Source organism: Chiloscyllium punctatum, chromosome 20 (genome assembly GCF_047496795.1).
Source record: "Chiloscyllium punctatum isolate Juve2018m chromosome 20, sChiPun1.3, whole genome shotgun sequence".
In the NCBI taxonomy this organism is placed as follows: Eukaryota; Metazoa; Chordata; class Chondrichthyes; order Orectolobiformes; family Hemiscylliidae; genus Chiloscyllium; species Chiloscyllium punctatum.
In genome coordinates this window covers 6,832,393-6,846,363 of record NC_092758.1, presented here as the reverse complement: position 1 = coordinate 6,846,363, position 13,971 = coordinate 6,832,393, and the positions used below count along the sequence as shown (strand labels likewise).

The window sequence follows — 13,971 nt, the reverse complement described above, 5'->3', positions numbered from 1 at the left end:
CAATGCTGTATGCTATTTCCTAAGCACAGCTACAATTAACCTTTTTCTGCAAAATTGTTAAATGGAAACATTTTTATACAACTGTCAGTGGTCAGCTCATTGAGTTTTCTGACAGGCACTTTATTAAAAACTAAACCATTTGACATCTCTGTGGCTGGCTTTGAGTAGACCTGTCTATCAAAAGTCGCCATGTATATCTTTAAAAGCAAATTAACTTTTTTTGCTGACTTACCTTTTTTTCCAATTCTGCAGCTTTGGTTTCGCTGATTTGCACTTTGGTTTTGTCAATCATGTTGTCTGCAAAATAAACCCATCAAAAGATTATCAGGCCCTTCTAATCCGAAGACTTTGCTGTTCCAGAATTGAAACAAAGCACAGAAGAAATACATTTTTACACTTATACAATATCTTATTTCATTGTATGCCTCTCAATACAGTGTACAAGTGATTATCCAGCCAAAATTAGTCACAGAAAGACTATTGGAAGTACATTTACCTATTAAATGTTCCACATCCACAGAGACTTTTCTACATTTGAAGTCTGGGTCAGCTCCATTTTTCTGTAGGACTACCTGAGACACACATTCGTCTAAAAGCTTGTAATACTGTGGCCTGAAAAAAAAAGTACATTTAAAATGAAAAGCATTCCTTGTCAAGGTTCAACACTTAAACAAAAAGGAAATAAATCTGGACAACCATTGGTTTAGTTAAGGTATTAGCCATGACACCACTCACACTCAAGTGGCTGAAAGTTCAAGCACAGGGTGAAATTTGACAACGGAATTTTGGCCGAAACTTCTATACTGTGAACTGAAGGAATGCTGTATTGTTGAAACTACCTCCGTTCAGATGAGACATAAATGCAGACCATGTCTGACACTCAGTTTGAGCTTGTGTGGTACTATTTCAACATCAGCTACCCATCATTCTGTGACCGCCTGCTGAATATTTATCTCTTAACCAACAGCAATGAAACAGATCATCAGGTCACTAACTCAAAGCTTTCTTTGTGAAAGCTTGCTGCGTGCAAATTGGTTGTGGCATTTCCTACGTTATAACAATGATACCAGTTCATAATACCTTAGTTATAAGGCACTTTTCATAATTTCTGAATTTCCCAAAATGCTATAAAAATACAAAGTTTTTCTTCCTCGGTTTGCAACATTTTACACTTTTTAGTCTGCAATACTAAAAAACATGCACTTTCAAACCCCTATTCAAATTAGCCATTTTCCAGAAAAGGTTAGGGGACGGAATGCCAATTTCTGCTTCTTTGTCTCTGAACTACTAATGACTTTTGTTACCAACTTGCAAAAATAAACAAACAGTGAATACAGCAGTACTAAGTGGTGGTAACGAATGAATTACGGAGGAAAAGGATCCACTACTAGCATTAATTGTTAACCTTTTGACCTCTCCATTAGTCAGTGCCTCATGGCCGAGAGTTAACAGCAACATGCATGGCAGCTTCCGGTCCTCTACTTCAACAAATGTCTAAACATTCGTCTCTACTATCAACAGAAATCCAGAAAATCCTGCTTTTAAAGATTCTAATCTGCCAAGCTGTTAGAAGACCTGTAGTTTTATAAGCCAGGTTTCAGCCTTTAATATAGTGGAAAAGGACAATGCGTGGCTTGGGAAGAATGGTGGAATAATTGTGCTGTCACTGGACTAGTGATACAGAGGTCCAGGTCAATGCTCTCAGACCACATGTTTGAATCTCACCATAACTACTGGTGAAAATTAGATTAAATTAAAAATCAGAATTGAAAGGTAGTATCATGGGGTAGAAAATAACTGTTGCAAAAAATCACTGGATGTCTATTAGGGAAAGAAATCTGCTGTCCTCATCTAGTCTGGCTTAGATGCAAACTCCAGATCCACAGAAACAAGGTTGACTCTAACTCTTGCCCTGTCCTTCAACATGGCCCAGCAAGCTACTCAGCTTAAAAGGTAATGAGGGATGAGCAACAAATGCTCACTCAGCAAAACCCACATCCCATGAAAGAATTAAAACTCTATTTTCTTTATCAAATGAAGACTGGGATGAAAGGTAAAACACTTAAGTATCAACCAGAGTTGTTGTTCTTGAACAGGGTGTAACAAACGTGGCTGCAAAATGAAGCTTGGCTGAGGCATTTTCACTGCTCAGGCACTTTTGCTAACACATACAACATGTGGACTGCAGTAGCTCAAGAAGACAGCTCACTACCATCCTCCCAAAGGCACCTAGGGATGGCAATAAATGCTCACCATTCAGCAATGCCCACTTCCCATGAGGGAATTAAAATAAAAACTCATCCTCCCACCAATCCCACTGAACCACATCCAAGAATGTAGTAGCACCTTCAGGAGTTACAGGAGCAAGGAACAAGGAAATGTTAATATTCTTCATCAAGCTCTTGCTTAAAAAAAGTCAATAACTTAATTGATGAACCCAAGTTGACACATGCACCTATAAACATTCAGAAGAATGATGAATTCACAGGCCAAGCAGAATGGCCAATCAAACCTTTGCTACCTTCATGTTTATGGGGCCCACATTGAAAATTGTAACAGCAGGGATTTTCAACAAAGAGAAGATTGTATTAAACCTGTTCAGTTACATACTCATCAGCAACATATAGAACATTCACAACTTATAGGATAAGCTGCATGGTTTAATGGAAACTGAAACAGCTTCTCCTATCACTCAGCAACAAAGTCATTTTTTAAACAGGCAACAAGAACATACAAACATTATACGCATTATGCCTGAATTTCTGAAAATTATAATAAACTTTACAAATTCCTAGGTCTACATTTATAAATGGAAACTGCTGTCATACTGTAATTACAAACTCCCATCCAAAAGAGAGAGTACAATGTCAACACTGGTTGGTGGGTATAATTACATCATGACACATTTACATTGACTTTTTTGTTCTGAGCGTGTGACATATTACAACTATAATATAAAGAGAAAAGAACTGAATGCACAACGCAAAAGCAAAGACTGAATTATGCTTTCATGCTCTGTTTAATTATCCCTGTTCTCTAATTGCTCCTGTTGAAGACTGTTCCTGTGTTCCACATTCAATGTACAAAGTCGTGGTTTTGCTACGAAGACATGACATCTGACATGATACAAAATTCTTATTCCCAGTGTCTAAGATCCATATACATCGAAAGAGTCCCTTTGCTGTACGGTGGCTAATTAAACGATTTGTTAACGGAATGGCCCCTTTAGACACAGCCATCTGATTGGATGAAGCATAATCACAAACAGTATTTTGTTTAGAATAGCCACAAACATTTGAACATGCCTCCTACACTATCAAACACCTGGACCCTATGCCTTTTGGGTATCAAGATTCTCCTGTAATAAATGCAGCACTCTGCTTGGTTTCTCAAAGTTTAGAATGGAATCACGGTGAACATCATTATCCACATTACAATGCGAGACATTCACACAATAGCTGGTAATAGACCAGCTGGAATTACAAAGAATATAGAGCACAGAAACAAGAGACCTTGCCATTCCTCATGCCTGCTTCCCCCAGTCTGATCAGCTGTGGCTCATTTCGTAGTCAGAGATTTTACATTCAAATCTCCACCAGAACTTCAACGCAAAAATTGTCAGCAATTCACCATTATCCTTTCATTTTAGCTCAACTGCTTCTTATGGTAGTGAATCACACATAGCTTCCACTGTGGGAAAATAAATTTATTCAGAATTCTCAAATGAATTTATTGGTGATTATTTTGAATTTATGATATTTGTTTTCCATCTCCAAGAAAAGGTGGACTTGCTACAGAAAGAATGGAGTGAAGATATATCAGACCAAGCCCTGGGAAGGTGGAATTAGGGGTATTGGTGGTGACAGCTGGGTGTTGGGTATACAGAGGATGACAAAGCACAAGGTGGCATTGTAGGACAAATATTCTGGCAATGCCTTCCAAGTGTGGTAAGGAGGGAAACACTGAACAAGTATGAACAACAACAAAAAAAATTGGATTGGGGAAGAAATGGGAAAAAAGGACAACATTAATAGTTCTTCACTTAAATTTGCATAGTACTCAGAAAATAAATGAATCAACATCACAAAAGAGAGATTATTGAGCATGATCTTCTAACCATTACAGAGACACTGTTACAAGATGATCAAAGCTAGGAACTAATCATTCAGGGATATCTGACTTTTCGAAAGGACATATAGGGAGGAATGTCTGAAGGGGTAACGTTGTTAGTGTGAGATGCAATAAGTACAGCATAAAGAATAGATTTTGGATTGGATGAAGTAGGCTTCATATGGGTGGAGATACAAAATAACGTGAAGCTGGGCATAGTCTATTTATGCCCTTACAATAGCTAGGCTGTGAGGCAGAGGATAAATAAGGAGATAATGAGGAATGTAAAAAAGGCAGCACATCTATTATGGGTGGCTTTAATCAATGTGTAGATTAGGATAATTAGACTGGCAGATGGATGAATTCATACAATATATTCAGGTTACTTTCCTAGAACAATACATTATGGACTCAAACACACAGTCAGTCAATCTAAAATAGCCTGATGTTTCCATGATCTGCAATTTGATATCTTCTTTACTACCTATGTGAAAGATATCTATCAGGTCACATTCAGTTCTTTCTTTAATGAACAAAATGCTGGCTGCTTGCTATAATGTCTATTTTGCACCATCCATTGGATTTTTTGTTGCAGTTTTTGCAGTGAATCTGGTACAGCCACGTATATAAATGGCCCACCTTGTAATCAAATGAATCCCTGAGGGAGTAAAAAAAAAATCAGCTTCATTTAGAAAAAACTCAGGCAAATTCCCCAAGGCAATCAAGCAGATTCACAAATCCTCATACTCCCAGTGAATCCATGACTTGCCCTCTATGACATTAACCAGCTCCAGAGATTAGATGGTACACATAGGAACACTCCTTGCAAAATAAGACAGAGGATACAGACAGACTGGAGAGCTGGGCAGATGACAGTTAATGTGGAGAAATAAGAAGTGGGGAGGGGCACATTCTGGAAGAAAGAGCAAGGAGAGTGCAATTGAGTGGCACATTCTTAGAACAGGTGCAGGAAGAGACAGAACTGGGAGTTAACATACAGAAATCTTTGAAGGTGGCCAAACAAGTTAACTGACAAAAAAAGCATGTGTGACCTTGGGCATTCTAAGTAGAAGCTCAGAGCATAAAAGAAAGGAAACGGTGCTGAACATGCATAAATCTATAATTAGACCTCAGCTGGAGATTTGCAGCCTTTTCTGAGCAATAACATCAGGAGGAGGATGTGAGATGGTAAAGAAATTAACTAGAAAGTTACCAGTTCATATGGAGAGAGTAGTTTAAGGCACGCACAGAAGTGTAAGGAGAGATGAAACAAGTGTTAAATTAGGAGACGTTTTCACAGAGTAAACGAGAAACAATAACTTTATATGATTGAAACGTTGACAACCAAACACAGAACTATGGTAACTTGCAAACATACAACAGGGAAAGCCAGAAGAATTTATTTTTCCACAACTCATTATTATGATCTGGAAAGTATCACCTGAAAAGGTGGTGGAATTCTTTTTTTCATCTTTTCCTGGGATATGACATCACAAACAAAGCCAACATCATTTATCTGAAATATCAACACCCTTCCTCCCCCGGCACTCCAATTCCTTCCCCCGACTATTACAGAAATGCTGCCCCCTCTACATTCACTTCAGCTCTCAAAGGCTCATCTAGATTAGAAATGCGAGCTTGCTCTCTTCATGCATGCTGCCTGACGCACTGTGACCTACAGCATTTTTGCTTTCAATTATTGCCTCTCCCTAATTGCCCTTGAACTGATTGGCTTATTAGGCCATTTGAAAAGACAGGTAAGAATCTACCACATTACTGTGGGTCTGGAATTGCCTGTAGGGAAGATCAGATAAGGCTGGCAGATTTCTTTCCTAGAAATGCAACAGCAAATCATTTGGCATATTATAACAGTCAAAGACAGTTATCATAACCACCATCACAGACTAGATTTATAGAACATAGAATGTTACATCGCAGTACAGGCCCTTCGGCCTTTGATGTTGTGCCAATTTGTGAAATTAATCTAATGCCCATCTAACCTACATCGTTCCATTATTATCCATATCTATGTCAAATGCCCTTAACATTGGCAAGTCTACTACTGTTGAAGGCAGGCTGCTCCAGGTCCATACTACTCTGAGTGAAGGGATTACTTGCGATATTTGTCCTAAATTTATCACCCCTCAATTTAAAGCTATGTCCCCTTGTGTTAGCCTTCACCATAAGAGGAAAAAGGCTCTCACTGTCCACCCTATCTAACCCTCTGATTATCTTACACATCTCAATAAGTCACGTCTCAACCTTCTCTCCAACAAAAACAGCCCCAATTCGCTCAGCCTTTCCTCGCAAGGCCTTCCTTCCATACCAAGCAACATCCTAGTAAGTCTCCTCTGAACCCTTTCCGAAGCTTCCATATCCTTCCTTCTTGCAGTGACCAGGACTGTACGCAATACTCCAGGATGCGGCCTTACCAGTGTCTTGTACAGCTGAAGCTTGACCTCGTAGCTCCGAAACTCAATTCCCTGCCAATAAATGCCAACGGACCATATGCCTTCTTAACAACCCTATCAACCTGGGTGGCAACTTTCAGGGATTTATGCACCTGGATACTGAGATTTTTCTGTTCATCTACACTGCCAAGAATTTTACCAATCAGCCAATACTCTGCCTTCCTGTTATTTCTTCCGAAGTGAACTACCTCTCACTTTTCCATATTAAACTCCATTTGCCACTTTTCTTCACAGCTCTGCATCTTACCTATGTAACCCACATCATCCTTCGGCACTATCCACAACCCTGTCTACCTTGGGGTCAGTCTGCAAATTTACTAACCCATCCTTCTACGCCCAGCTCCAGATCATTTATAAAAGTGACAAACTGCAGAGGCTCCAAAACAGATCCTTGCGGCACAACACTGTTAACTGAGTTCCAGGATGAACATTTCCCATCAACCACCACCCTTTGTCTTCTTTCAGCTAGCCAATTTCTGATCCAACTCATTAAAAACACCTTTAATCCTGAAACTCTGTATTTTGTGCAACAGCCTACCATGTGGAACCTTATCAAACGCCTTAATGAAGTTCATACACACCACATCAACCGATTTACCATCATCTACCTGTTTTGTTACCTTCTCGAAGAACTCAATAACGTCAGTTAGGCACGACCTATCCTTCGCAAAACCATGTTGACTACCTTACTCACAACCAAAGAAAGACTCACTGGCCTATAATTATCAGGGTTGTCTAGACTCCCCTTCTTAAACAAGGGAATAACATTTGCCATCCTCCAGTTTTCTGGCACTACTCTTGTTGACAATGAGGATAAAGATCAAAGCCAAAGGTTCTGCAATCTCCTCCCTGGTTTCCCAGAGAATCGGAGGATAAATCCCATCTGGCACAGGGATCGTATCGATTTTCAGATCTTCCAAAATTGCTAAAACCTCCTAGTTGTCAACCTCAAACTCATCTAATCTTGTAGCCTGTACTTCTGTATTCTCAATAACGTTGCCCTTTTCCAATGTGAATACTGATGAAAAGCATTCATTAAGTACTTCCCCCATGTCCTCAGATTCCACACACAACTTCCCACTACTGCATTTGATTGGCCTAAATTGTACTCTAGTCATTCTTTTATTCCTGATATACCAAGAGAAGGCCTTAGGGTTTCCTTGATCTTATCCGCCAACAACTTCTCATGTTCCCTCCCGGCTCTTCTTAGCCCTCTCTTTCGATCTTTTCTAAGTAACTTATAACTCTCAAGCCCCCTCTCGGAGCCTTCATGCTTCATCCTAACATAAGCCGCCTTCTTCTGCTTGACCAAAGCTTCAACTTCTTTCCTAAACCATGCTCCCTCTCTTGACAACTACCTCCTTGCCTGATAAGTATATACTTATCAAGGATCTGCAGTAGGTGTTCCTTGAATAAGCTCATTTCAAGTGTGTCCACCCCTGCGGTTTCCTTCCCCATCCTATGCATCCTAAATCTTACTTAATTGCATCATAATTGCCTCCACCCCCCCCCCCCCCCCTCCGAGTTATACCACTTTCCTCGTGGTATATACCTATCCCTGTCCATTGCAATTGTAAACATAAACAAGTTGTGGGCACTATCGCCAAAGTGCTCATCTACCTCCAAATCTAACACCTGGCCTGATTCATTCCCCAGTATCAAATCCAATATGGCATCACCCCTTGTTGGCCTGTCTACATATTGTGTCAGAAAACCCTCCTGCACACATTGAACAAAATTGACCCATCTAAACTACTTGAACTTTGGCATTCCCAGTCAATGTTGGGGAAATTAAAATTCCCCATAACAACTACCCTGTTACTCTTGCTCCTACCGAGAAACATCTTTGCAATTCTTTCCTCGACATCCCTGGAACAATTTGGAGGCCTATAGAAAACTCCCAACAGGGTAACCACTCCTTTCCTGTTTCTAACCACAGCCCAAACTACCTCAGTGGATGAGTCCACATGTTATCTCAGCTACTTTAATACTGGGAGAAAGGGAGGACTGCAGATGCTGGAGACCAGAGTTGAAAAGTGTGGTGCTGGAAAAACACAGCAGGCCAGGCAGCATCCAAGGAACAGGAAAATCGACGTTTCAGGCATAAGCACTTCTTCAGGAATGAGGCTGGTGTGCCAAACGGATGGAGATAAAAAGGCAGGGGGGAGGGGTGCTGGGAATATGATAGATGGAAGGAGGTGAGGGGGGAGGGTGATAGGCCGGAGAGGGGGTGGGGGCTGTAATACTGCCCCTGATTAACAATGCCTCATGCACCCCTTTATCATTTTCTCTATTCTTACCAAAAGATCTAAATCTCAGAATCTGCAAGAACCAATCCTGTCCCTCCTCTAGTCATGTCTCTGAAATGGCCACAACATCCAAATCCCAGGTACCGACCTATGCTGCAAGTTCACCCACCTTATTCCAGATTTATAGTCCCGATTTACTAATTGAAATGAAATTCCACCAACAGTTGTGGTGGGATATGAACCTAGAACCCCAAAACCTACATGCAAATGCGAGACACCTGAAGCAAAACCAGAAAATGCTAGAAAAGCTTGCAGGTCTGACAGCATCTATGGTGAGAAATCAGAGTTAACATTTCAGATCCAGTAACCCTTCTTCAGAACACAGTTTTGATTTCTCTTCACAGGTGCTGCCAGCCTCTGCTGAGATTTTCCAGAAATTCCTGTTTTTTTCCCTCTGAATTATTAGCCTCAATGTTATCACAATGATATCACTGTCTCCCCAACTGTGATTCAATCCTAACACTTGAAAGGAATTGGATGTAATGGGAGTGTATCCAGGAATAGGATAGAATGCCTAGCTCTTTCAAAGAGTTGGGATTTGGTGAATGGGCCACATGGCCTCACTGCTGTATGATGGTAAACATGTGCTTCCCTATAGGCAGTAGTAGTAAGCTTAGCTAATCTAGATAACTGCTCCCAGGTTCAGATCTCACAGCAGTTTAGGCTTTAGTGCAGGGCATGGAAAATCTAAAGTACTGGGTTCCAGAGGTAGCTAATAAAAAAAGACTTGCAGCAATCATTTCTAACAGGAAATGACATTTTAACAGTTAAAAAATAATTGAGCACGAAAAGGCAACTTCAAATCATAAAATTTATTGAAAATGTGTGATTGAGTCTATACTAGATTGCCAAGTACTTAGTCTGGCTTCCTGTTCTCTCAAGTCATTGTAACTGATTCAAGGTCTTTCCAGTGACAGAGATTCAGCTGTGGCTGCTCAGTAAACAGGACATTGCCAGATGATTAAGATGTGATATTATTTTTCCACACTGTTCTATTTTAGTTTAACTACCGTCTCCGGCTTGAAGGAACAATCATTTCCTGACAGTATTTCCTTTGTATTATTAAAGCCAAAACAATTGGCAAAAGAGTGAGTATGTTGAAATGCTGATACAAAGGATCTCATACAGACTGATCCTTCAAAATGTTCTAAAGGTACACAGCATGGTATCCAGATGTACCAATCCTGGCTATTATTTATCATTTACCCAACATCACTAAAACCAGATGTCTGATCATTACTTCAACTAAAATATCCCCTTTGCTAGCATTCAGGGTTCAGGCTTATAAATCCTACCAAAGTGAGAAATATGATCATGAGTTATCATCTTGAAAGGAGATGGAGGCACAGATGGGAGAAAAGCAACAACGTTCGAATTAAATTCATGTCAAGAAGCATTCAATCTTGGCAGAAAAATAAATTTGCCGTTCATTGTTCTTTTTAAAGAAGCAGTTTTGCAAACCAGTCTTGGTTCTTTACTTTGGGACTCGCAGGGTTAATCACTGCATTTCATGCTGTAGCAGAGTACTCCTGTCCTTTGTTTCACCTCCTACAAAATGCTTTTCCCGGCAATCTTAAAGGTTATGTTCAAAGAAGAATGAACTTTGCACAAATATTTATCTAACAGAAATCCCCAAAAGTCCTCTACATTTCAAAAGATTTATGAAGAGTTGGAAGAATGGGAAAATACTGCGGCAGCCTTGAAACAAAGGGAGGGGCTGTCACACAAAGCGACAGGCTGCTGTTTCATGTACAGCACACAGACCCAAATACTACAGTGCACTTACCATTTCACTCTATTTAATAAAACATATGCTTTCAAAATTTTAAATGAAAAATTCACATCTTTTTTCAAAAACAAAAATTACAGTATACGATAGCGTAGAGTTGTGCGCTACATTTTTGCAATTACATTTTCATCTTTCTCAGTCACAATCTGATTTCTAATGGTCTGTGTGATGATAGTGAGGGATGAAAATAGCTTCAATCAAACGGTTTCTCAGTTTAATTCATTACAGAGGCTCACAGTAAGCTTCTGCTCAATAATCCCTGAACGAGTACTCTCAGAAATTGAAACCACGAATGCCCTGGGAGAGCTGAGCAAGATGTGAGGAGAAAATGAGCTCTGTGGTATTGCACTGTACTGCAGGATTTTACAAAATGGAGTACATGAAGACGACCTGAAGAAAAATGAATTTCAAACACAAAGGGGCTTGAGATTTTAAAAAAATAAAACACAAGAAAAATGCCTTCCAAAACTTGTTCAAATCAGAATGGGAAAACAAATTTTAAAAAGCCTGAACCTTTTGTTTTTATTTTTCAATACATTTTTAAGCTTTAGAAGAACAGATTGTGGTTTGGCAATAGAACTACATTCATTGTTCAGGCCATCTGTTCAGAATTAGAGACATGTACTTCAGTTTACTCGAACAAAAACAACACTGACTAACAAACTGCTGTCTGCTATAAAATAGAATAAGTTGAAAAACAGCAAATACAACATTTGGAGCTGTAAGATTGAGAGAAAAATTAAAATTTAATTGTGCTGATTTGATAGAGACAACACCCACCTTTCATTTAAAGAGCAATAGTGGCACCTACAGGTTGGAAGTAGTCAGTGCCACAGCTCTGTGGAATGTGACAGCTGCCTGTCAAAAAGAAGTGCCGCCCCCCAATCCCTGCATATATTATTTTTTAAAGCTGGACTGTCCCCTAAAATATTCCATAAAAAAAAATTTAAGTTGACTTGAAATGATTACTAAATACTCAAATAAGTTATTTATTGCAAGATTTTAACAAATTGCGATAACTTATGTGAAATTCTCCTGACTAATCAGGATAGTGCGTTTGCCCTCCTACGTCTACATCAATTTGATGCAGTTTTAGAGCAACCAAGATACAAACACAGTGGGAGAACACAGTGAGCAGATAGTTGCTTTGACTGTGGATTAGAATAAGCCCAAAAGGAACACACACCAGGCTGTATACCCCAAACAAACCTACACCAAAAGATCTCAAGAACAGGTACATTCGATGTCAATTACCAATTGCACAACACTGCAAAGTGCTTCATGCCAATGGAGTTCTTTTGAAGCACAGACAGGGTTTAATGCACAGAAACAGGACAATGCTATTTGTGGGAAGAAATTCAAATGATCTAAATGGCTACCTAATCAGTTTTGTGATATGTGGTGTTCACATCCGATGAAAATTGGCCAGGAATCTGATCGAACTCCTCTGCCATTCTTCACAATGTCACAGAATCTATCTCTGGGATGCCAGGTGGGTCATTGCTAAAACATCTGAAAGATGGCGTCGCTGACACCACTTTGTTTTTCCAATTTGTTCCTGGGATGTGGGAGTCACTGGCTAGGCCAGATTTTGTTGTATATCCCTACTTGTCTTGGAGGCAGTGGTGAGGAGTTACCTTCGTGAACTGCTGCAGACCTTGGGGTGTAAGGTCAACCACATGCTGTTAATAAGGGAGTTGCACGGCTTTGACCCAGTAACACTGAAGGAATAGCAATGTAGTTCCAAATGAGGATGGTAGGTGGCTTGGAAGGGAACTTGTAAGTGATTGTGATCTCACGTACCTGCTGCCCTTTCACAGTCCTGCACTCAGAACAAACCAGCTTAGATTTTGTGCTCAAGTCACTGAAAACAGACTTGAACTTAGAACATTAGTTCTGATCTCCAGCATCTACAGTACTCATGTTCACCTAATTGAACTTAGTGCTCTCTACTGAGTCAAACTGCTCTATCATTGAGAGAAGACACCTGCTCTGGGTATTGGCTATTTGGAATGTATTCTTGAGAATTGCCTGTGTGCCGAACACCAGTTGAACTGAAACTCTGTGGTTCTGAGAATGCAAGAAAACTTGTTGCAAGGTAGATATATCTGACAGACCAGGGAAAGTATTAAGAGGTGCAGAATTCACTGCAAGCATAATGAAACAATGTTTACTGAAAGAAGGAGGCATATTCATAAAGACAGTACATCAGAACACAAAGTATGAAAAGCATATTGCTTTGCAGCTTGCAAAACAAGGATTTTAATAGAGCAATACTGCCATCTACTGGTTGCAGCAGTTGGTTTGAAACAGGCGTGACGTAAATGATTCACTAAATTTTGAGCTGGAATGAGTCATTTAAATTCCAAGTGTTCTTTGCTTTGTGACATTACGATAATAACACAATACGTCAGCAGCAACCAAGATCATCTTTTGCTTAACTATTCTGACTGAAGGCTGCAAATTTCATACTTGCAAGTCACAATTTATTATGTGGGAACATGCAATTTGTCTCAACAACATCCTGAGTGCTTGTATAAAAAGAATATTGTATCTCCAAGACTTCCACAAAAAGCAGCTCTGACACATCAAACCTATATTCAACTACTGCAATCATTTCTGACCTGACATACACTCAGAATAATGAGGAAAGGTTTTCAGACAGTCTGAACTTGATTCATCAGACACTGAAATGCTACATTTTTTTAAAAAAGAAAATCTCTCCCAAGAGAAGTACAAACAATTAATGTTTCTGTTCAGGGCAGTGACTCTACATGAATGTATATTAAGAGCAAAAGAGGTTTCCACAGAACTGACAAGAATTAGGCATTCATTAAAACCCGTGGGCAGAGAAGTTTTTTGTTCATGGGATGTGGACGGCAGTGTCTGCCTGGGTTTTACTGTCCATTCCCAAAACCACACAGACAGCAAAGGCCTTTAGAGAACACAGCTAAGTCAATGTCATCTCCTAGACTGGCTTGGAATGTCTGAGGGGCTCAGGGAGGGAACTTCCAGTGCATAGCCCGTCTATCTCAGGGGATGTTTGGTGTCCAAGATAATTATATATGGGGTGGGGGGGAAAAGAGGGGAATAAAGTGAACAAGTTATGAGGCCTGGATCGATACAATCTGAAAAGGTTTACTGAATCTTTCCTCACTGTGAGCCTTGTTCATGTACTTCTCGCTTTCTTCTTACCTGGGAACAGAGCTCAGTAACAACCTCTCTCCCCAGTGTACAACCATACTTTCCCCGTGACTACCTGGTCAGGTCCATGCCCCCCTACAACCCACCC

The 13,971-nt window shown here is 40.0% G+C and overlaps 1 protein-coding gene across 1 annotated transcript in view; it reads right to left on the bottom strand.

Annotated features, from left to right (window-relative positions):
- The window catches only part of LOC140491842 (protein diaphanous homolog 1-like), a 342,842-nt gene that overhangs the window by 202,413 nt on the left and 126,458 nt on the right, over positions 1-13,971 (bottom strand). Inside the window, exons 13-14 of the mRNA XM_072590241.1 lie at positions 497-612; positions 233-297 (exon numbers count right to left, since the gene is read on the bottom strand). Of these exons, the coding sequence (XP_072446342.1) occupies positions 233-297; positions 497-612 (181 nt within the window). The remainder of the gene's footprint in view (positions 1-232; positions 298-496; positions 613-13,971) is intronic.